The sequence below is a fragment of the Ctenopharyngodon idella genome, chromosome 6 (genome assembly GCF_019924925.1).
Source record: "Ctenopharyngodon idella isolate HZGC_01 chromosome 6, HZGC01, whole genome shotgun sequence".
NCBI lineage: Eukaryota > Metazoa > Chordata > Actinopteri > Cypriniformes > Xenocyprididae > Ctenopharyngodon > Ctenopharyngodon idella.
In genome coordinates, this window is record NC_067225.1 from 21,314,760 (window position 1) to 21,340,279 (window position 25,520).

General features: G+C 36.8%; 1 protein-coding gene across 2 annotated transcripts; it reads right to left on the minus strand.

Moving 5' to 3' along the window:
- Positions 1-225: 225 nt before the first annotated feature.
- Positions 226-18,892, minus strand: tie1 (tyrosine kinase with immunoglobulin-like and EGF-like domains 1). 2 transcript variants are annotated; one of them, XM_051898000.1, is made up of 23 exons: positions 18,637-18,892; positions 16,755-17,048; positions 16,195-16,305; positions 14,827-14,982; positions 14,599-14,730; positions 14,357-14,497; positions 13,463-13,591; positions 13,226-13,371; positions 11,490-11,634; positions 11,245-11,403; positions 10,991-11,128; positions 9,589-9,873; positions 9,129-9,419; positions 8,078-8,268; positions 7,443-7,653; positions 7,245-7,355; positions 6,831-7,021; positions 6,393-6,506; positions 6,111-6,181; positions 3,997-4,037; positions 3,810-3,906; positions 3,612-3,711; positions 226-947 (listed from the first exon to the last, which is right to left on the minus strand). In XM_051898000.1, exons 1-23 carry the CDS (start codon positions 18,677-18,679, stop codon positions 876-878), a joined length of 3,369 nt encoding a protein of 1,122 aa, XP_051753960.1. In that variant the 5' UTR covers positions 18,680-18,892; the 3' UTR covers positions 226-875. The 2 variants fall into 2 exon arrangements, with proteins under 2 accessions (XP_051753960.1, XP_051753961.1); XM_051898001.1 differs by lacking the exon at positions 9,589-9,873.
- Positions 18,893-25,520: the final 6,628 nt, after the last annotated feature.

A 25,520-nucleotide genomic window follows, 5' to 3' on the forward strand; every position in this document is an offset into this window, starting at 1 on the left:
GTGTGTGTGTGTGTGTGTGTGTGTGTGAGTTGGAGGAAACTGAGTTACCCATACCCTGACTGACAGCTCTTGGGCCTGTGGCAGAATAGGAGGAAATACCCTTGACAGATCAGCAAGCTGCAGCAGGGAAAGGGGCCTGACCTCAATCCCACCACTTGAAGAGAGCGAAAGAAAGAGTGAGTACTTTCTGTTCCTATCAGTGGATAGTCTACAGTTGTCTCCAAATGCCTCTGTGATGAGTCCAGTCACCACAATGATGCTTTATTTATCAAAGTAAACATTCTCTAACGTTCTTTAAATGGTTATAGGATGGATATAGAATGTCATACATACGTCATACGTAAAAAAATTCATAAAAAAGAGCTTAAAAATCTTGAGTGGCTTTTACGGTCTGATAAACAACATAAACATTATCTACAGAACTCAGTCAAGGTGAACAAATGAGTTTCAATAAGGAAAATACATGGCTTTCTCAAGTGCTACATTGAATAATACTGGCGCTTTTGTCCATGGAATGAACTGCATTTGATGTATGTCCATTTCAACAACCTCACGCAATGATTCTCCCAATAAAAAGATGGAAAAAGAGTCCCCACAGACCCAGCGTGCTACATCTGTAGCTTATATTGTAGGTTCCACTTCCTCTTGAGTAATCCAAGGCCAACATGTCCTGAGATATGAATCCTTCCAGAATCTAGAGTCACAGCTCCTAAGAGTGTCCTTTCACAGTCTGTTCTCTATAGCCATGTGGTCTTGGTGGAGTGTCTCTTTGAACGATGGAACCTGGCCACAGGGGAGTGACAGTAACGCAAAGCCCTACTGTGATGAGCCTCCCTTGGGCTGTGAACCCTTCTTGGGTCTGGGGGGGCTGGTAGTCAGGCCTCTTCGGCTGTAGCATCTATTCCAGCATAGGTGAAGTTCTCAAAGAGAGCCATGTTGACATAGGCCTGGATGAAAGACAAGAGTTAGAGGTTGGTTGATGGCTACATGCAGATACAACTGGACCTGAATGACCTGAATTAGTGCTCAATTTTGTGCTATTGAAATATAAACCACTGTTTAAAAGTTTGGGGTCAGAATTTTTGTTTTTGAAAGTAATCAATACTTTTATTCAGCAAGGATACATTAAACTGATCAACGGTGATAGAACACATTTATAATGTTACAACAGATTTCTATTTCAAATAAATGCTGTTCTTTTGCACTGTCTATTCAACAAAATATCCTGAAAAAAGTGTCATGGTTTCCACAAAAAATATTAAGCAGTTTTCAACATTGATAATAATAAAAAGTGTTTATTAAGCACCAAATCAGCATACTAGAATGATTTCTGAAAGTTCATGTGACACTAGCTGTCTCCATCCACCTATTTTTAAGCATTTTGAGATATCATATCCAATAAGAAGACATGCACAAAAAGTAAGATGGAAACACATTTACAAAATAAATCCCTCGATGCGCAACAACAAACTTGCGTGACTTTGCCTCAACGCAAACACCAGGCATCGGAACGCAAGATAACAAAAAAAGCCACAGTGGCTTCCCCAATTGCAGCAACTTCCATTTTTTTATTAGATATTTGGCGCCAATTTCCCAGGAACAGACAACTTTGTTCTCTTGAGCACATGGGATGGAAACGCTGCTTTGTTCCCAAATGTTTTATGCGATATATTGAAATTTTGTGCATAAGTTAACTTCGCAACTTTGGAAACATAGCAACTGAAGACTGAAGTAATGGCTGCTAAAAATGTAGCTTTGCCCTCACGGGAATAAATTACATTTTAAAATGTATTAAAATAGAAAACAGTTATTTTAAATTGAATAATATTTCACAATATTACAGGTTTTTTTTTTCTGTATTTTTGATCAATTAAATGCAGCCTTAGTGAGCAGAAGAAACAGGGGCAGATCTAGAAATTCTTTATAGGGTTGCAAGGGGGTGGCATGAGGACTGTGAGGGGTGGCAAGGCAACACCAAAGCAAACAAGCATTCAATCATATATAATACTAAGCCTATTTCATCATACAGTACTACATCTATACTATAATTAAATACAAAATATAGCTGCAAGCAGCAATCATTTGGGTCCAAGTACCATTGGCCCATATGGATGATTAGCGATCCAATGAATCTTCGCGATCCAAATGAATCTTATGATGTTGGTTTTACAGTCCATCTTGAATCTTCAAAGAAAGTTAGGGTTTAAAGAAGCGGGTTACAGCAACACACAGGTGTCAAAAAGGGCAACTGACTTTCAAAAGAAATCACTCCCTCTTACTGTTAGATTAAAGTAGGTCAAAAATACCACTCAAAAATGTTTTTAAGGCATGTTATCATAATATAGGCCTATGTGGTGTAATATATGTGAACTTATATTCAACATTTAAATTTATATAAATCATAGGATGTCAGAGGTCAATTTCAAATGAATGTAAAGATATCATTTGCAGCTCCAAATTTTCAATTAATACAAAAATGTCAGTCATTGCCTTGGTAACTCAATGGTTTACTGATGATATGAGATAACGACCACGTTATCGAGGATGATCAGATATTTCTTTTAATTTTATTATTAATTTGTGTTTATGTCACTCAAATAGAGCAACAGACATGTTTGTGGCGACATCACTTCACGGATTCTACCAGCATGATTCAGCATGGTTAGACAACTGCGCTGAGAATTTTGTAATTGTTCCGTGCCATACCAGGCTGAAGTGGAAACAAAACTGTAACCATTCCTTTCCATTCTATGAACAGCTCGGCCCGATGGTGGAAAAGCGGCTAATTTGGTGCTTGGACCCCTAATAACAAAATATATATATCCAGGGCACCAAGACACTGTCTTTTAAACACATCAACACATTCTAAATGTATCTGAGCTCATTAGAGAAGAGTTTATTAATATTATGTTGGCTACCTGGATAATATATAAATCACAAGTTTTAGCGCATCAAGTTTAAGAACAACAAAAACTTTAAATTGCAAGAAAGAGTGGTCAAAATATCAAACACTGAGACTTAAGACATCTGAGACTTCTTAACAGAGGTGGGAATTTGGGTATGTGGGTATTATGGAAGGTCACCCAGAACACACTACCCTAGCAACCACATAGCAAAAGTTGAGCAACAACCCAAAACACCCAACTTCCTTTGTTTATCTATCATGAACTTCAAAGTTCAAACTATTTTAAATTAAGAAAAGACCTTGTCAAGCCAAATAAAAAAGTTTGTTTTTCAAAAATGTCAATCTAGTTAAGATTTTTTCACAGTACATCTTATGTCATCACATTAAAGCACAGTTGCTAAAATGTAGTACAGAAAACACTGCATACATTTATTTATATTTTATACTGGAATAAATCTTGGGTGGCTTTTTCTGTGGCACCCTGGTAGATCCGCCCCTGATAAGAGACTTCTTACCAATCTTACCGACCCCATAACTTTTAGATGGTAGTCATGCATCTCAATGAGGAGAGTTGTGGTATTAATTTTGTGATTAAAACCACCTAGCAACCACCTATAACCACACAGCAATGCCCAGGTAACCACCCCCAAAAACTCCTTATGGTGGTGAGTTTTACATATGCAAGCATCAGCCTGTTTTTCCTTACCTTCCGTGCCTCTTGCATCCTATTGAGCTGGACAGATATTTGTGAAAATGGCGGTCGCTCATAGGGTCTATCTCGCCAGCACTGCCTCATAAGTTCATACCTGTTTGGATAATTATATATCAAGAGTTAGAATTAGAATTATTACTACAACTACAGTTGATCAATATGGCAAGTGAATACATGAATGTCTGCGCTTACACTTCATCATCACAGTTCCTGGGCTGCTCCATTCTGTAGCCCTGAGGAAGCTTCTCATAGAGCTCAGCACAGGTCATCCCACAGTATGGAGTCCCACCTTCATAGAGAACAGATTCATATAGTTCATCTTGCTGAAACATCTTTATAATGCATTGAGGCTCATTAAAACTATTATGAACAAACTTACCTAAGCTTACAATTTCCCACAGAAGAACTCCAAAAGACCACCTGAAAGCCCAAGACAGATATTTAAATTAAAGGGGACCGATTATGCTCCTTTTCACAAGATGTAATACAAGTTTCTGGTGTCCCCAGAATGTGTCTGTGAAGTTTCAGCTCAAAATACCCCACAGATCATTTATTATAACTTGTAAAATTTGCCCTTATTTGGGTGTGAGAAAAAACACGCAATTTTTGTGTCTGTCCCTTTAAATGCAAATGAGCTGCTGCTCCTGGCCCCCTTTCCAGAAGAGAACAGAGTTTTAACAGCTCGCGCTTTGGTTGCTCAACAACAACAAAGCTGGAGAATCTCAAGCAGCCAAACTGACAGTAACAGTGTACCTGTTTGCCAAACAGAGCCATACACACCAGGCTAACGTTTATGATTTCTATCAAATGCTGTGAATGGTCTGATATTTTTTCCAAAATAGTGTTCGGACAGAAACGCTCCTTTTTTAGCAATCGAGCTTGCCAGGGTCAACTTGCAACTTTTGCCCTGGCCTTAGAACTGGTACACCGTTTTCACTTGCGAAAACAAAATGATGGCACCATCAGTGGAAACGTGCAGATTAAGGGGCAGTAATATTATAATAAGATCCCAAAATGCGAAATCTGAGTGGCTCGTTTTTTCACATGCTTGCAGAGAAAGGCTTGCCAAAACAAAGTTACTGGGTTTAGCACTTAAACACGGAAAAAGTCAGATTTTCATGATATGTCCCCTTTAAAGGATAAATCAAATTTAAGATGCAAAATGTAAAATCTCTGATGGTGGAAAAAGACAAAGCTCTCGCAATATGTTTATTATTAAAAGTTTAGCTGGTAACGTGCCCTATACATCACCTCGTGACTCCCCATAGATATGTATACATATCTAACGTGACTCCCCATCCCCGCGTCGCCCCGGAAACCCGATTTGTTGTATGTTGGTTTTCTGATTTTTAGGCATAAAGGTACGTTTTGAGTGTATTTCAGGGTTTTAGGTGGGTTTCAGTGCAGTCTATATAAGAAGTAAATGATAAAAAATTAGGTGTGAGGTTTAAGTCTTCTCAATTCTCAAAGTTAATGATGAAGCGCAATTTTCCCCCCAAACCACTCCGCCAGAAATCCCGCCCTGCAGGTAATTTCATTGGATACAGTAACGGGTAGGATTAGTGATCAGTGTTTGGATATTTTAATTTCTCACTATAAATGGCATCAGAAGTGGAAAACATTGGTCAAAAAGTACATTTACATACAAACTGACCACCAGCCTCTATTTTCAGATGCATCTTTATTTTTTTTTAGTTCAGAATGGAACGCACAATATTATGGGATATCAAAGGCAGCGAAGGATACATCTATGGTGCCTTCAAAAATTTATCAGATGAAGGTATCTCAGGAGACAGGAAGTGAAGCTAACATTGGATTCGGATGTGCCTTGATACCTTTACAAAAAATTGCATGCAGACTGCCACGCCCCAAATGGGGTCTCGCGCACTCAACGCGCAGGACCACCCACATCGCAATGATGTCATTTTTGTCGTGCGCACCTTTTACGCTCGTGCAGACGCGTATGGCAGCATACTCTGCACATATACACACTGTTTGTGTGGATACAGTCAGTTTTGACTGCAAAAGATGAGGTAATTAGATTGGATGTCATGTATTTGACCTTTTTACAATACCACCATTTTCCTGTTTTTATTTTATTTTGTTATTTTAGGGTGGGGTAGAATTAAGTGAATGGAAAAACTTTTTTTTCGTGTACCCCCTCTGTCACCTCATATTCCCAGTTTTGGTCACGTTGGTCATGTTGTTTTCGAAATGTTTAGCATGCAATGTTCTTGGGTGGGTAAAAATAGGTCATTTTGACAGAGGCACTGTGGTCTTGTGGAACATGCTACTCTAAATTTGAGCTTCCTGGTTTATGTTATCAGTTCCTTCCTGCTTATTTATCAGTTGCCCATTAAAAATTGAGAAGTATGTTAATTTGGATTGAAACATAGGGAATGATATAGCACTTGGTGTTTTAAATAATTAATAAACAGTGAATTTCTTTATCTCACATTTTTTTAAGTAGAAATCAAAGTGTCAGACACTTACACATCACTCTTTGTGGTGTAGACACTGTAGTTAAGTGACTCGATGGCCATCCATCGCACAGGCAGTCTTCCCTGAGACAAAGAAGGAGCAACTTTTAACCAGTTTCATGAGTAATTCTGCATTTCAGTCAAATTATTTTATTTATAAGTTCACCAGAACACTATTTTAGAGTGAACCTGATTGATAATGTAAAGGGTGGATACACTATGCACTGAAAAGGCTGAATAAGGAAGGACAAATGAGTTTTATCATCTCATATCATCTTATAGATATAGTCCTCACCATGGTCTTTTTGACATACACCTCCTCACCACGTGAGAGGCCAAAATCTGCGATTTTTGCAACTAGGTTTTCTCCCACAAGCACATTTCTGGCTGCCAAATCTCTGTGGATGAACTGTTCACACGCAAACAAGTAAACCAGACAGAATTAGAATTACATATAACAAAAAAGGAAAGAAAAGTGGCATAAAATTGACAATGGCCTCATTAAATTGAATGATACATTTTAAAATATTTTTTTTATTAAATAAAAAACTACTTATTATTAATAATAATTATTAATTTAGAAATGTATTTAAATTAAAAACTACTAAATAAACAAACTGCAACATTGCTGGCAATAAATATAATAAAATTACTTGGCCGGTATGTCAATTAATTTTGCCCATCCACATATGTATTTTTAATATACACCTCCTGAATATTAAACTTTTTATACCTGTTTGTCACTAAGGTAATGCATCCCAGTTGCTACATCAGCAGCAAACTGCAAGAGCTGCTGGGAGGTGAGCGTGGAGGCAGTTCCGTGCTCCTTGGCAAAGGCAGGATCGGTCTCTAGGACACGACTTTTCCTCAGAAAGTCCAAAAGATTCCCGTAAGGTGCATATTCAATGGCAATATAAAGATAACCTGTGGATAACAGAAGCTGTCACATGTCTGCACTAGAGGAAAATTCATACACATGATGAATTTTACATATATATAAAGTAATTTGACAAAAGTGATATGAAGCCTTATTAACATTACTAACTATGCCAAATGCTACTTAGAAGTTCTATATATTAAACTCTGTGAGACACATTTTTATTATCTGACCATAATTATATGTAATACCAGTAGGTGGCGCACTCACCTCTGTTTTCACAGGCACCAATGAGATTTATTATGTTTGGATGCTGTCCCAATTTACACAGCACTTCTAATTCACCGGCAAAGTCTCGATGGTCATTCTCTGAGGCAAACTCTGCAGGTGCACAAAACAGACACACAAAATCACAATCATGTAAAAACAGACCTTGGCTAACAATGCTGTGTTGGCTTGTTGTCTTACCCTTGAGCATTTTAATCGCAGCACTCATTTTTATGCCATCTTTTTTGACCATGGCCCTGATGACCTGACCGAAATTCCCTTCTCCAATGACATCCTCAAACTTAATGTCCTCCCACTCCAGTATGGGATAGGTGAGGGGCTCTGGGGAAGGCTTTGATCGTCGGGTCAGTGTGAGAGTCCCTGAGTTGAACTGTAAGATAGTCTCTTCTCCCTGAAATTGCACGTATTGACATTTATAAGAAATTTAAAATGTTTTACTCTTGTACTTATTGTTATATTGCTTATTATAGTTGAATCAACTTAAAGTCATTAAATATTACTATATTACAAGGTTATATATATATATATATATGGGGATGGGGGGTTCTTACTGCTTAATATTTTTGTGAAAACCGTGATACAATTTTTTTTTACTTTCGCTTTTGGTCAATTTAATGCATCCTTACTAAATAAAACTAGTAATTTAAAAGTAGTAATTCTCACTGTGATGAAGCATTAAAATAATACGTTTGTCAACTCAGATTTCAACATTTATAGGAATTGTGTCCAAAACATTTTGCTGCCATTGTACATACACAACAAGCATAACAGTAAAAATAAAATATATAATAATAAAATAAGATGTTTCCACTCACTGATCCAGACTGATAGGTGAATGTCCGTCTTCGTTTAAGGACAGATTTACGAATGCAGAAGAGAGCCAGGAGGGCCAGAAGAATGGTCACACATGTTACACCAACTGACCCAACCACAGCCCAAAGAAGCTGATGATCCTCAGTCATTTGCCGTCCAACATGCTGTGTGGTGGGAATAAAGCTGGAGAATCCTGAATGATATGAAATAAAATGCCTTTTTATAAGAGAGAACTTTTTTAGAAAAGCATTTACTGTAGGCTTTCTCCCATTAAAAGGGTTAGTTCACCCAAAAATGAAAATTATCCCATAATTTACACACTCTCAAGCCATACTAGGTGTATATGACTTTCTTCTTTCAGCCAAACACAATGGGAGTTATATTAAAAAATATCTTGTCTTTTCTAAGCTTTTATAAACTTTATAAACTATAATCACTGCCTTCTGGTAACGGCCGTACACAAATCTAGTCGCATGACGTATTGATGAACTCAGAAGCACAGGGGAGAGAGCAAAACAAAACACCGGTCACGAATTAGTCTAAAATTTAGATGAAGTCTAAAATGGGAATTTTTTAATAGTAATCTCTAAGGATTTTGATATAAGAGAAGAGGAGCTTAAGTTTGTTGCCCAACCCTATTTGTTTGAATCGCAAGAGGCGTCTACTCACACCTAAGCTTACGCTACTCCTACATCCTACGTCATATGTTGGGGTCAGAGGTCACTCTTCCGCCGGAATTCTACAATCGACAGCCGTTACCGGAAGCCAGTGATTATACTTTGTAAAGTTATATGGATATTTTTTGCTTCGCTTCAGAAGTATGAATTACTTTTATGATGAATGGATGCACTATTTTGGGCTTCAAAATCTAAGCTACCATTTACTCCCATTATAAAGCTTGGAAGAGCCAGGATATTTTTTTAATATAACTCCGACTGTGTTTGGCTGAAAGAAGAAAGTCATATACACCTAGGATGGCTTGAGGGTGAGTAAATTATTGGCTAATTTTCATTTTTGGGTGAACTAATCCTTTAATTCTTTCTAGTCTCTTACCGTCTTCACGTGTCCTGGCTTGTACGAACTTGCTCCACTCCCCTGGCACCTTGGAGAAAGCCCTCACCCTAAACTGGTACAACGTGCTCCCATTGAGGGATGTCACATCCTTCGTGGTTTTGTTGCCATCGTCTGTGTCCACCCAAGGGTGCAAGCTACCCTGGCCCACTGGCTGGTACTCAATGCTGTATTTCACAATGCCTCCATTGGGGTCCTCAGGAGGCTGCCAGTGAAGCCTGACTGCATTGATGGACAGGGCATCTGCCTGAACGTTCCGTGGGGAAGAAGGGCCTGGAGAGAGATCATACGCAATTTTGCCTTTTTAATTTATCTCGCACTATGACACACTTATGAGTTTGTTCCTTTCAACCACACCCTGTCTAGTCTCTAACATTCATGTCCTATTCTATAGTCAGTCACCTACTTGCGCCTACTTGGGGACATGCAAGATTTCTGTTACCCTGCTTATAGATGTGAATATGGTGTGGCTTTGAAGGGGGCCCGTGGCTGCCGCAGTTTACCAGCCGGACGACCGCTTGGTAGTCCTTGTGGTACTCCAGATTGTAGAGCTTGATGGAGAGCACATTAAGCAAGGTGGTTTCCTCCCACAGCTTCTCTCCATGTGGTCCGTAGAGCTGCACTAAAAAGCCAGTGGCCTTGTGGTACCTGCCAATCAGGGACCACCTGATGGTGACATTACGGCCCTCCAATGAGTTGGAATCAATCTCCGGCCTGACCGTGGGCTCTAGCGACACAGAATACGCAATCAGAAGCTGTGTGTCGCAGCTGAGCTACGTAAAAACTACGTAAAAACCTAAAAACTAAGTCAGTGCTTCATTCAAAATAGACTGAAAATCAAAAGTCAAGATATTGTTTATCTATAGACCTGTTTCCAGTCTGTTTCTCCAGATTTTTACACATCCATGTCAACATCATCCAAACCTCCATCTTCACCTCAAAGAATCCGACTGTTCTTCTCATTATAGGGTAAGACTGGGGAAGATGCCCCTACCTTTATTTATTCTTTTGCCCATAGATGTCACTTAATCTCATCTGAACACATTTATTTAATGTTTTAGATGCTTTTTAATTTTTTCATCTGAACATCAATTTATTCCATCTGAACAGTTTTGATTTGAAATGATCTAATAATTGTTTTCATTGGATAATAGTGATCTGTGAATTTAGATGGCCATTTGCTAATGGGGATCTTGTGGACGCAGAAATTCATTTGGATTTGTACAATAACTTTTCACTTAAAAATAAGCACAATATTTGTTAAAGTTAGAATCAGAATTGTTATTGTTAACTAAAACTATTAAAAATCGTTTTTGGAAATCAAAATAAAAGCAGAAATAGAATAAAGTAAATTATAAATATAAGATGAAGAAATGTTGCCTTGGCATCTAACTGAATTACATTTTAAGTTGAAGTACAAAAATTAATTAAAACTATATAAAAATATTTTAAAAAATTACAAAATTACATAACAAAACTAAAAATAGCTTTTATTTTTAACTAAAAATAAAAGCTGATTCAAAATATTAATAAATACTACATTACCTCTGGGGTAAGATGTCCCAAGATGTTGCTGATGTTTTTATTATTTCATTAAATAATTATTATAATTCCATTAATTACATTTACATTCATCATGAATTTTATATATATTAGATGTTTTTTACATTTATAGTTGGGACAAGTTTACTATAGGTAGGGGGACATCTTACACTTATAGTGGTCCTGTACATCATCATCCTATACATACTAAACTCATCTGTAAATATCTTATTAAGGGGGGCATTTCCCCTATCTTTCCCAACAACCAAGTCATTTGTAGTTCTAGTTTGACTGATCCTCACCTGGACAGTCAGTCTCCAAGATTGCCTCTGGACCCAAAGGACCCTCTCCTCCGTCTCCTGGACGAGTAAGTTGTACACGAACATGGTATCTGGTTGAGGGCTTCAGGTTCGGCAATGTGATTTGATCGCTGCCATACACTTGTTAAAAAAAATTTGATTATACTCTATGTCTATGACTTATATAGTATATTGATATGATGAGGGTGAACCTAATGTAGGAATTCCTAAAAACAGACTAATTTAAAATTACTCACCTATGATGGAGGACCAGGAGTCTTCTGTATCCACTGGTTTGTAAAGTAGCCTAGTGGAAATAATGGGACCGTCCCCCTTGTAAGTGTCCACTGGCTTTACAACCATCTGTTTGCTACTTCTCGATAGCAATTTAGGAGCGGTGGTTGGGTAAGGTGGCTCTAGTTCATAACAAAGTGCAAATGTAATGGTCTTTCAGCTTGAGAGAACATCACTAGAACAAAACAATTTCTAAAATGAATCTCACCTTTCACAGTTAAGGTAAACTTGAAAGAATCCTGTCCACCATTGGTGGAGACTCGACATTCCCACAAACCATTATGCTCTGTAGACAGCCGCGGGATCTCAAAGTGAGCTGTGCTTTTTTTGGAGTCCATGGTAGTGTGGGAAGCCTGAGGAATCAGTAAAAACAGTCGGCAATCAAAAAGATTAGAAAGACAGACGCAACAGTACTTTTAACTTCTCACTTTATAAACATTCCTTCTTTAAACTTCATATGCAACTTTTTATTACCCATCTGGTAACATTTTACTTAAAGGGATAGTTCACCTAAAAATGAAAATTCTGTCATCAAATATTCACCCTCATGTCGTTCCAAACCCATAAGACTTTCGTTTATCTTCAGAACACAAATGAAGACCTTTTTTACGAAATCTGAGAGACTTCTGTCCCTCCTGTCCCTGAGAGACTTCTGTCCCTCATAAAGAAACTAAAATCTAATCCATATGAATTGAGTAGTTTAGTCCAAATTTTCTGAAGAGACTCGATAATTTTATATGATGAATAGATTTAATTTAAGCTTGTATTCACATATAAACATTTATCAGCAAACATAAAGCTCGACCGAACCTGCTTGACACGCAAACCTCTTGCGGAAGCTCAAACGTGCTGCTTTACACAGGCGAATGAACCTTATTGGTTCTCGCACGCGTCAATCAAACATGTTTGAGTTTCCGTTTACCACAACTGATGTGTGAGTTGATTAATGTTTATATGTGAAAGCCTAAATTTAATGTTTATCATAAAGTGATCAAGTCTCTTCTGAAAATTTGGACTAAACCGTTCAATTCATATGGATTAGTTTAACGATCTCTTTATAAATTTTTTGAAGCGTCAAAGTGGTAGTTACGTAGCTGTCTATGGAGGGACAGACATCTTAGATTTCATCAAAAAGATCTTTATTTGTGTTCCGAAGATGAACAAAAGTCTTATGGGTTTGGAAGGACATGAGGGTGAAGTTGTCACGGTCACCAGCTAGAATGCCTTTGATAGCCACCAGAGGGCACTCCAACACAGACTATTGTCATTCCCTCAAGAACTACATTTCCCATAACTCATTGCTCTGTCTCATCATCCCTGATTGCTTACAGCTGTGTCTCATTAGCCTCATTAGCTCACCCTATATAAGCCTGGTCAATTCGCTCAGGGCTAAGTCTCATATGTGTCTAACTGCATTTCTGAGACACTGAATCCTGTTTCTCCTGTGTCCTGGTTATTTTGATTGCCTCAGCCCTGAACTCAGTTATTGTATGGATTGTTTGTTTATGTATGACAATTGCCTGGATTTAGAATATGATTGTGGATTGCCCTTTTAATAAATACTGCACTGGATCCTCAACCCGTGTCTCGGAGCAGTATATGACAGAAGTATCCCTTTAAAGCCTTTATATATAATGCATTATAAAGTATTTATAATGCATTAATTATGCCTTGTAATGCACCTTATAATGCATTGTATGGTCTCATGAGTAACTGTAACCACAGTTATAATACAATATAATACTTATGTTATGCCTTTAGAACATATAATGCATTAAAACACATGACAAACAACCAGTTTCAGATGATACATGGAATCTGCAAATTTTACATTTGACAATTATTTGTTATGAAAAAAAATGCATTATAATGTACATTATGAATACCTTAATAAAGGCTTTAAATAAAGCATTAGCAAACTTCTTATACTTTTGACTCCTTCACCTTAAGAACAGTGCTTTCCAGCTTGCGTAGCTCAATACTCATATGGCTAGGCAGCGGATGGCCTGTTGCAGAGCATGTGATCTTGTGGCTGGAGTTCAAGTTTCCCTCCAGGTTACTGGCCATGTCCAAAATCTCTGGTACACTATCTGAAAGAGGGATAAAGTTAGACAAACGGCGCCAAAAGGAACAAACATTATAGTTTTCTGAGTAGATGGAAAAGTAGTCTTGAAGACTGACCTGATTTCTCACAGTATTGCCCTCTCCAGCCTGTAGGACATTGGCAGCCACTGAATCGATTGCATTTGCCTTTGTTCTCGCAGTTGCAACTTAAAAGACAGTCAGCGCCATACATTCCTTCAACACAGGCTATGAAAATAAGATGAAACCAGGCATCTTATAAGGATTCAATAAGACATTACACAAGTGTGTTTGGAAATGTTTGTGTAATAACAGTATGGAAGCCTGTTTTTTTTGTTTTGTTTTTGTGCAATCAAGACATATCTCATATCTGCAATATTATTTTTCACAATTGTAACTTTTTATCTTAAAACTGCAACCTTGTTTCTCATAATTGTGACTTTTTATCTCACATTAACTCACTTTATATTATGTTATTTTAACTTTATTTCTCTTAATTGCGCCTTTAATTTCACAGTTGCAGTTTTATTTCTGTTAATTGCGACATTATTTTTCACAAGTGCAACTTTCTTTTCTTGTATTTTACAATGTGACTGTACCACACAATCTGATTTTATATCAGATTATCAATCTGATATAATGCTCTGTTGTGACTTTATTTCTCATAACAGTGATTTTGTTTCCTGCAATTTGCTATTTTATATTTCACAATGTGACTTTATATCTTACAGTCTGACTTTATTTTTTATTTTAAACTTTATCTCACTCACTTTTTTACTCTGAGGTGAAAACTGGCTTCCACAAAGACTAGAACAAATGCACAGAGCAGTAAGAAATATTTATCTTGGTTCGTTTGATGGAAGCTGAATTTTTACTGGCAGGTTCCAGCAGCACCTGTTTAAACTTTAATGCCGAACTGAATCCTTTCTGCAGGGTCCAGATGATACATGGAGGGAGCAGTTATTATATAAAGGGATCTTATGTTAAACTCACGTTTACGACAGCGGTCTCCATGCCAGCCGCTGGCACAAGAACAGCCGTAAGGGTCTGTGAGACAGAAACTCAAGCCCTGGCATCCATTTTCTGCCTTACAGGATTCCTGGCAGTTCCGACCAAACATTCCTTCACGACAGGCTGCAAAACCAAAATCACAAAAATGGATTTGTATGTTTAAATTCTTAAATAGACAGTCTCTACAGACAATGATCAGTTTCATAGAAATGGTTTTCATTTACCTGTCTCACAGCGCATTCCCATAAACCCTGGAGGACAAACACAATCTCCATCTTTGTCATGGCACACGCCTCCATTCAAGCATTCGGGACAGTCTTTGTCACAGTCGGAGCCCCATTTGTTCTTTGGGCATTCTAGAAAATACATAGGTGAGAAAAATCAAGCAATAGGATATAAAATCCAAAGTCCTGAATAAATCTAAATCCGTGATATGATACTAAATATGATACCACGAACGATGAGGCGCATCCAGGCACTATAAAGAGCACTGTCCCCAAGATAGTTGGCACTGTAAATCCCTGCGTTGCTTTCATCAACTTTCTCCAGATCCAGAATTGCTGTGCTGTTCCGAACATCAGCACTCGGAGTCATGTAATGGTAGTTACCTAAAACAAATCAGAATTTACTTACTTGTAAATTGCTTATCTATTTACTGATATGAAAAAAAAAAAAACACTTGCTGGAAACATCCTGCCACAACCTTTTTGTTTTTCCACATAACGTCCCATTATGTGTGTGTGTGTATATGTATGTACACTACCGGTCAAAAGTTTGGAATCAGTAAGATTTTTAATGTTTTTAAAAGAAGTTTCGTCTGCTCACCAAGGCTGCATTTATTTAATTAAAAATACAGTAAAAACAGTAATATTGTGAAATATTATTACAATTTAAAATAACTGTTTTCTGTTTGAATATATTTTATAAAGTAATTTATTCCTGTGATCAAAGCTGAATTTTCAGCATCATTACTCCAGTCTTCAGTGTCACATGATCCTTCAGAAATCATTTTAATATGCTGATCTGCTGCTCAAGAAACATTTATTGTGTACAATTGTACAAAATATTTGTGTACAATATTTTTTTTCAGGATTCTTTGATGAATAGAAAGTTCAACAGCATTTATTTGAAATATAATCTTTTGTAACATTATAAATGTCTTTACTGTCACTTTTGATCGATTTAATGCATCCTTGCTGAATAAAAGCATTAATTTCTTTCCAAAAAATAAAAATTCTTACTGACCCCAAACTTTTAAACGGTAGTGTATAATGTTACAAAAGCTTTGTATTTCAGATAAATGCTGTTCTTTTGAACTTTCAATTCATCAAGGAATCCTGAAAAAAAAGTACACAACTGTTTTCAGCATTGATAATAATCATAAATGTTTCTTGAGCAGCAAATCAGCATATTAGAATGATTTCTGAAGGATCATGTGACACTGAAGACTGGAGTAATGATGCTGAAAATTCAGCTTTGCCATCACAGGAATAAGTTACTTTGTAAAATATATTCAAACAGAAAACAGGTATTTTAAATTGTAATAATATTTCACAATATTACTGTTTTTACTGTATTTTTAATTAAATAAATGCAGCCTTGGTGAGCAGACGAAACTTCTTTTAAAAACATTAAAAATCCAGAAAAAAGATTCCAAACTTTTGACCGGTAGTGTATGTGTGTGTATGTAATTGTGTGTGTATAACATTTAAAACATATTCTCATTAATTGCTGTACCAATATGCATAACATGTCGCATGCATGCTCTTTGGAAATGTGTCTTGTGAAATTGTAAAGAATAAGATTAAAGCCGTACTGACCATTGAATTTCCATTGGATGTCTCGTCTTTCTGTCCGAATGACATCCATGATCAGAGGCACTGTGTCTCCTTTACTGGCCGTCACAGTGACCTTCACAGGTCTAAAGTAACCTAATAAGACATAATTACAATAGTACTCTGGTATGACATCACATTTTTAAATTCTTTTCTTCAGTCTGATTAGTTTTGCCAAACTGATTAAGTTTTAAAGGGATAGTTCATTAAAAAATGTCATTACCCACATTACATTTACTTACCCTTTATTTACATTACAACATTACATTTACTCACTCTCATGTAGTTCCAAACCTATATGACTTACTTTCTTCTGCAGAAACAAGATATTTTTTATATATATATACAAGATATATGTCTCAAGGATTTTTGCTTTTTTGGTCCATAGTCAGTCAGTCAGTGGGGTCCAGTGTTGTTTTGACTCTCATTGTAAAGGAAAAAAAAACCAGCTGATATATTCTTTGAAATAAATTCTTTTTACAGAATTTTTATTTTTTGATGAACTATCCCTTTAAGTTAAGTATTTTTTACTCAGGTCGCCATACCTTTGCTGTAGTTATTTATAAGTGTAACATTGGCAGGTTGGTCAGAGCCCCTTTTTGAGTGACAGTAGAAAATCCCACTGTGGTCAAAGCCTGTAAATCCAGTAGCCACCACTTCTTTAGTCTGTTTCCTCTGCACAGTAAAATTGGGATTATCTGCACGAAGGACAATGCTGTTGTCCTTTCTGATGCTCAGTTGAATGCCGTCGGTGTCACGCTCTCCAGAAATGCAGGAGAGGCGGAAATGATGAGCAGATGTGGCCCCATTAGAGGTCATGGTGAGATCCATAACTGCATCTGGTAGAGAACACATTTCATACAGATGAATGCAATTTAATAAAACTGGAAAACAATTGCTATATAAATGAAATGAAAATCATTAGAAAGTTAATATTCTTATCACTTAAGTATGAAAATTATACTTATTCAGTACAGTTTCCTGCTTATTTACATTAAGATCACAAAATAACAGAAACAATGGAGCCACTATATAGTGAAACATCCACATTCCTGCTTTGACACATTTCCCCCTGGCTTTCTGCCACTCTGTGCCCTTCTGAACACAAGAACAATATCAGGAAACAAAGAAGATCCAAAGCCATCATTCCACCACAAATACCATCATGATACCATCAGATCTCACGTGCAAAATAATGAAAACATGTACAGAAGCCCAGGGCTAGTTGGCACACTTTATACTCCAGTGAATATATCTGAGGGCAGGTTTATTTTTGTCAATTTTTATATAGGCACATGCCTTAAAGTCTAAGCTACAAAAATAATTTAACATTTTCACTGTTATTGACTAAGAAATAGGATTTATAAAAACATACTGACCTGCTATTTAAGCTGTTGCAATATGTTACAATTTCTACAATTTAACATGTCAATAAACAGCCTATTATATGCTTTTAAGTAATTGAAACAGTAAAGCAAATATGAAGCATGAAAATGAAGCATACACAGGTAGCATAAAAAAAATATAATAATAATATCAATGTTTTGACCAACAACTAGCTTATATACAAATTCATAACATTTAAAATGTGACATTAAAATTGACAACTTGCCCTGACTAAAAAAAAAAAAAAAACAGTTCAAACTTTATTTTAAATCTACTTCATTATATACAATACTTGAACCTATATCAGTGCAGTTTTATTGTGTGTGTGCATGTGTGTATTGTGATGGTAGAATTGAACAAAAAATCTATATGTTTTTGTGTTTTATAGTGTATTGTGAGGGTAGAATTGAACAAAATTATTCTATATAGGCCATAAAGCTTTTTTTGATTTTGTATATTCGAAACCAACAAAACCACTGCTAGTAAAAACAACCATAATGGCATAATTGAACTTTTGACTCAAAACCTTACAGTTACAGCTCTTGTGAGATTGGATTTGTGACAATGAGCCCTAGGCTTCTCAATCAATAATTATTTTGCAATTAGTAAGTCACATGAACAGATTGTTAGAAATAACTATTCTGCTATACACACGCTATATTCCTTGAGATACATAAGCTACATACACCTTCATCATTATACAAAACAGGACTATACCAAGTGAAGGAACTCCAGTAAATAACATGTATTTCTGTATTACCATTTTCCACCATTTTATTATTGTATTAGCATCAACTTTTGTTAGCAAACTAATCAACAAAGATTTCCCACGATGGCCAAAATACTAAAGTTACAAGCATTAGGCCTATGACTGTGGTAACTTTTTATTCACAATTTATTGTTAAATTAACAGGTGATCTGATATGGTATTTTAAAGGGAAACTATTTTTAATTATAGTCATTTTTGGTAAGGATTAGAAGTAACGTTACACTGATAACTCGGAGAGACGACACTTCTACAAACACAGCTACAATACTCACCAGAGATGTCGACGAGACAAAAGAGGCAGATTAAATGCAGCATGACTGTAGTCTTGTGTTCTCTCTCAGATAATCCGTTAGAAATTATCCAAATACAGGATCTGTCATTCCAATGGGATCTTCCAGCTCACCAGGCGTATCCACACGTTATTGCGCATTTCTACGATCACTGTGAATGTACGTGCACTGTAACTCTACTCGTGGAAATCCGTGCTGTTCACATGCTGAAAACTCCACTCTTCTGCCTACTCCACAATCATACTTTGGGTGGGAAAGGAAGGAAGAGGCGTAGAGGATGAGACAGACAGAGAGAGAGAGCGAGAGGGAGAGAGAGAGGGAAGTTTGTACTATAAGTATTTTCACAGAATTTCACTTACACAATACTGGATGTGTCTGTTGATCTAAAGTCAGTACATCAAGACCAGGGTTGTTCTTCAATTATATCCCTGCAAAACGTTTAAATAATTGGTTCTAAATTGTTGTGTGTATTAATAATTAAAATACCATTCAAAGACCTATTCAACTGAAAAGTAAAATTGTACAAAAGGTAAACAAAAATGTCCTGTAAAAAATGTAAAAATGTTAAAGTGACAATGAATAGCAAGATGCAAAAATTGACCCAAAAATAAAAATTCTGTCATTAATCAATCACCCTCATGTCGTTCCATACCTGTAAATCCTTTGTTAACACAAATTAGGACAAATTTAGGACAAATTTAGACACAAATTTGAACACAAATTAGGATATTTTTGATGAAATCTGAGAGGTATGTGACTCGTCCACAGCAATATAATCAAGACTTTCAAGGTCCAGAAAGGTAATAAAGACATCGTTAAAGGATTAGTTCACTTTGAAATTAAAATTAGCCCAAGTTTTACTCGCCCTCAAGCAATCCTAGGTGTATTTGACTTTCTTCTTTCTGATGAACATAATCGCAGAAATATTAATATATATCCTGTCGACGCGACTGCAGTGGTTCAACCTTAATTTTATGAAGTGAAAAGAATACTTTTTGTGTGCAAAAAGAAAACAAAAATAATGACTTCATTCAACAATATCTTTTCTGTGTCATTCTCATATGTTGTTTACGTCCAGCGCCTCCAGGTTCTGTGTCAGAACGGCAATTCATTATTGGCCGGCTCCTGCGTCAGCATCACACACATGCGTCGTGCATCGTGCTGCTCACGTGTGCAGCTTCGGCCAATTCGGATGTAAACACTGAATCCTTCACTGTGCTTACTGCATCACCTGCGTATGGATAATAACAGGGAAGAGAAGAGATTGTTGAATAAAGTCATTATTTTCGTTTTGTTTTTGCACACAAAAAGTATTCTTGTCGCTTCATAAAATTAAGGTTGAACCACTGCAGTCACGTCGACTGTTTTAATGATGTCTTTAGTACCTTTCTGGACCTTTAAAGTGTTGATTATATTGCTGTCTATGGACGAGTCATATACCTCTCAGATTTCATCAAAAATATCTTAATTTGTGTTCCGAAGATGAACGAAGGTCTTACCGGTGTGGAACGACATGAGGGAGAGTAATTAATGACAGAACTTTCATTTTTGGGTGTACTATCCCTTTAAGAGCACATATAGGCCAAATAGGAAAATGGACAATTTTGGAAATGCATATGCAACAGGAGAAGCATCATAATTTTATTTTATTTTATAGTATTTTCTATTTTATTCTTCATGAACAGATCTACTACTTGTTATAGTACCATTACTAAACTAAAGGTGCATTTATTTTTATTATTCAAAGGAGCAATTATCCCACATTCTTACACCATGGCACAGTGTCAAGGGTGTTAATGCACATATAGATAGCTTTTTATATACTAATTGGTTAAGAAGGAAAGTGTACCCAAAGTACCGTTTCATGTCAGCTAATTTAGAGGAATCGGGTAATCTCACATAAAGTGACAAATTCAGATGTTCCCTGTCAACTGTTTTTTTCTTACGCAGCTGAAAATCCAGTGGTGCGGTCGGGATATATAGTATTTTAATATTCCCCATCTCTCAAGGCACCAAACCATCATAAGCAACAGAGATACTCATGGTCATATAATCGCCTACTGAATGACTAAGCTCCACGCTGCTATAGGCATCTTGTAACTGCTCACATCAGTCATAGCCAGGAAACGAGAAACAATCCCTGACTGTATGTTTTGTCTAAATGTTCAGTCATTTCGTTTTTAATTGCAGAGGAAAAGCCCACCGCCGCACGTCCACAGACCCATTTACACTGTCTTTGCACAACTTCACTAATTTGTGGATGGATGGTTTTGAAATGAGCACATATATGTTTTCTGTCTGTTTCTTGATAACATCACACAATCGAAGCTGACTCAGATTGACATTGTTCTGACTTTCCTGTTTTCCACTCTAAGAGCAAGGGACAGATAAAAAAATGATTTCTTTTTTTGCACGCAGATGATAAAACAGATTTTAGTTGTCGATTTGTTAGTGCTGATTTAGACCAGACATATCTAATGTGTTACTGTTCTTAGAAGTGCTGTCCGAGGCGAAGGTCTTTTTGCTTTTGCGTGCACTGTCACCTTTGGTACACAGTATCTGTGAACTCTGCACTGCTCAGACACAAATAGCAGGTCAACTTCACAGGTCACACTCACATCCTGCCCATTTGCTCACAGAAGTGAAATCATCACATTTTCATTGCTCAGAATAGATAAATTCAATATACTGTGCAAAAGTCTTATGCAAGTTAGTATTTTCACAAAAAAAAAAAAAATCCTTTTTCACATATCTTTTGCTGTAGTGTGCCACTTGCATGCACAGAACACTTTTTTTTGCAGAATGTAATAGTATCAGTATTCATAATAATAGTAGAAAAACAATATTCTCTAAGTGCAAAAATATTATTTTCATTGTTGCTTTTGTAGTTTCTTTACATCCTAATGTTGTGTCCTGGCTAGAATGTGTGTGTGTTTTTGTAATGGGGCGTATGTGTGTTTGTGTATACAAACTGGCTGATAAAGCGCTGAAAGTGTTTGGATGAGGAAGCCGCACGGGAAAGTAGTGGACACTGTGTCAACATATTCTGTGGTTGCATGGAGCCAGGGTGGAGAGAAACACTCACAAGAACAAGGTACTTAGAGGGACTAGATTTAACCACCACACTCCCCCCAGACTGCCGCCTATTGTCCCAGCCACCTTTTGTAGTCCAGTAGTAATTGCTTTATACCTTCTCTTTATTATGAAAGTGATGATGATGAATGCTGATTATTTTCTCTTGTCGCTAGACAAAGACTCAAAGCATTTGTCCTGCCTCATTTTCCACCCTGAGGTCAAGAGACAATGCACACATTGGCAGCCAGTGCACATGCAAAGGAATCAAAACTCTTTATGTAACTTCAGTGTTCAGAAGTTTTTCCTGTGCAAAACACTGCACCACAACACTATAGTGGTTTATAGAATGTACTGGGTGGTTGCTAGGACGTTCCTAGGGTGTACTGGGTGGTTGCTAGGGTATTGCTAGGTGGTTTCTTACCATACCAATTCAAAACACCACCAAGTAAGAGCAATAACAGTGATACTTTCTTTAGCACCACTAATACTTAATTAATAACTTAATAAAAGTCTATAATTTTTTTTAAAGGGATAGTCCACCCAAAAATGAAAATTCTGTTGTCATTTACTCACCCTCATGTCATTCCAACCTGTATGACTTTCATTCTTCAGAAGAACTTAAAGAATTCAAATGAAAATTACACCAGAAGGCGTAGGATGTAGCGTAAGCATTTTGAACTGCGAGAGGCATTTTACACTTTCTTCCTAAGTTGAATATGGAAGGCGGTCTGGCAAAAGCTAAATATTTTACTTTATAACTTGTTAAATATGGATTTTCTTACACAAACACATCGCTTGACTTCAGAAGGCCTTTATTAACCCCCCGGAGCCGTGTGGAGTGCGTTTATGATGGGTGGATGGATGCACTTTTTTGAGCTTCAAACTCGTTGGTCCCGTTCACTGCCATTATAAAGCTTGGATGCGTCAGGATATTTATTAATATAACTCAGATTGTGTTCATCAGAAAGAATAAAGTCATATACACCTTGGATGTCTTTAGGGTGAGTAAATCTTAGGGTAATTTTCATTTTAAAGTGAACTAATCCTTTAAATTAAGATATGTTGGTAAGCACCTTACACAGTAACACAGTTCCCATTGACTTTTATTGTATGGTCAAAAAATACAATGGAAGTCAATGGGAACCAACATTCTTCAAAATTCCTTCCACAGAAGAAAGAAAGTCATACATGTTTGCAATGACATGAGGGTGTGTAAATAATGGCAGAATTTTAACTTTTTGGGTGGACTATCCCTTTAAGTAATTTCAGTTGTGGGAATCTCACGCATAAGAATAACTAAATCGTAAGTGTTATTTAGTAGGGAGGGGACAGCTGTGAGTGTTATTAGATGCATTGTGGCTATGTGAGAAAGTTTGTATTAAATTCCCATTTCCACCCATTGTGATGGGAGCTGGCAGGACTCCACACGCACCAACTCACTGTTTGAGCACCGCTGCATTTTATGTGGAAGTGTGAGAGTGCGTGCTGGCGATACAGGAGCCGGTCTCATGGGCATCCAGCCCTGTTGAGGAAGCTCACCATGGGACCCATACTGCTATAGGTGCTCCATTATACCCTTAGGTCACTGCCGGAAATCCTTGTGATAGCGGGGCGAAAATTACGGAATCAACCATAAAGGCTCTCCTTGAAAATCCGTCATTTATTCCCACACATCTTGAAGTGATGTTTGGTGAAAGCTCATGCAAATTCACCATAGGGCTGATGGAACAATCATGTAAAAAATTCCATCTGGCATGGAAGAGTTAACCATTCATATCCGTGAAATAATAAACACAGTGGTTTGAGGGAAAGATGTCTTCGTGTTTTCAGCCAATTGTAGAGTGATGGAGATAAGTGGATCTTTAACAGATAGGGTCAAGGATAGGAAAGCTGAAATAGGAGGATGTGGAGTGTGTAAGTACAAGAGAAAAAGAGAGTAAAAAACAAGGGACAAAGGAAGGGGAAAAGAGGTGAGAGGGCAAATCCGCTCCTCAGCTTTTGTCTCAAGAGTGCGTGTGCAGCCAGAGACATCTTCACCCTGCCACTGTTACACTCTCAATTCATATTTCCTTTCACCCCTACACAAACAATCCAAACGTTCTTGTTAACCTCCCTAACCACTGAGCATCCATATCAAGCATTATCTAACTCTACTTTTCCATTCTTTTCTTGTCTAAGAACTTGGATTGCCTAGGAGATTGTTAATAAAATGTTTGTTAAGCTCATATTCATACATAATTGTAATTAAGTACTGTGTATGTAAACTAAATTTGTCAACTTAATTCAAAATGATTGATTGATAATAAATGATTAGCAGTACAGCACTTAATTAAATCCCTTATATACATTTAACATAAAATAAAATGTATACATATCGTTCAAACATTTGGGGTCAGTAGATTTTTTTTTTTTCAGTAAATTAATACTTCTGTTTAGCAAGGATATGACCAAAAGTGACAGTTTAAGACTTTTACATTGTTACAAAAATGTTCTGTTTCAAATAAATGCTGTTCTTTTGAATTTTTTGTTCACAAAATATTAAATAGCTCAACTGTTTTCAACACTAACCATGATAAGAAATGTTTCTTGAGCACCAAATCAGCATATTAGAAGGATTTCTGAAGGATCACATGACACTGAAGACTAGAGTAATGATGCTGAAAATTCAGCATTGTCATCACAAGAATAAATAACATTTTAAAATATAAAAAATTTAAAACAGTAATTTGAAATTGTACATTTAATAAATAAATAAATAAATAAATGCAGCCTTGATGTGCATAAGATACTTTTTTTCAAAAGCATTAAAACATCTTACCAACCCCAAACTTTTGACACTGTAAAAAGTGCTAACCTGCAATTGTTACGTTAAAGACGTATTTGTACCTGACCTTACCCTTAAATTTAGTTCTTTTGGTGTAAATCAACCTAACCTATTTAGGTTGATTCAGTAACGTTAAATAACTTTTTTTTTATTTGAATAAAATCAATTAAATTAGATGTTTCCACATGAAGCACATTTTTTAGGTTACCATTTTTTTTAGGGTAATTTATCAACAACCTACAGTATTTGCACATAAACCCTGAATTTGAACTCATAAATCTTTATGACTCCAGCTGTTCATTTACAGTATTGCTTACATGGTTAGCATTGTCATTTGAATTGTTAATATATAAGACCTTATCTAAGAACAATAAACATCAGTCTAGCCTCTCATTTCCATGTTGGCTCAGGGTGTGGTAGTACAGTGGAAATCCATGTTCCGCACACAGCAGGGCATCTCGCCATGGGTCCAGCTCTTTCAGTGCCATTCAGATCCATGTATAACATAGGATGGAGAGAGGCCGTGGAGCGGCAGAGGTCAGCGAGGGGTCACTACACAGACTGAATTTGGAGAGCATGCTGGAGAGGATGGATGAAAGAAGCGGTGCTTCCTATAGATCTGCTGCTGTTAGATCTGTTACAGCTGTGTGTGTCGTCTCTGACAATGTGTAATTGAATGATTTAGACTGCTGCTGGCATACGCTTAAAGCGCAAAATCACAGAGGCAGCCAAAACGTGACTCTATTATGTTCAACATCAACAAATGGATATGACCCCAGCTGAAAATGATGAGAGAGTACAAGTTGTGGTTTTGGAAATGTTTTGTTGATAGGTGAACACATCTGACCCATTTTCCTCAATCAGTACAGAATGCAGTGTCTTTAAATCAGATCAAAGGTGAGGAAGTGATAATCAAAACAGGACTTATGGTCAGTAGTGTAGGTTTGTAGAGACCCTGGAAGAATAT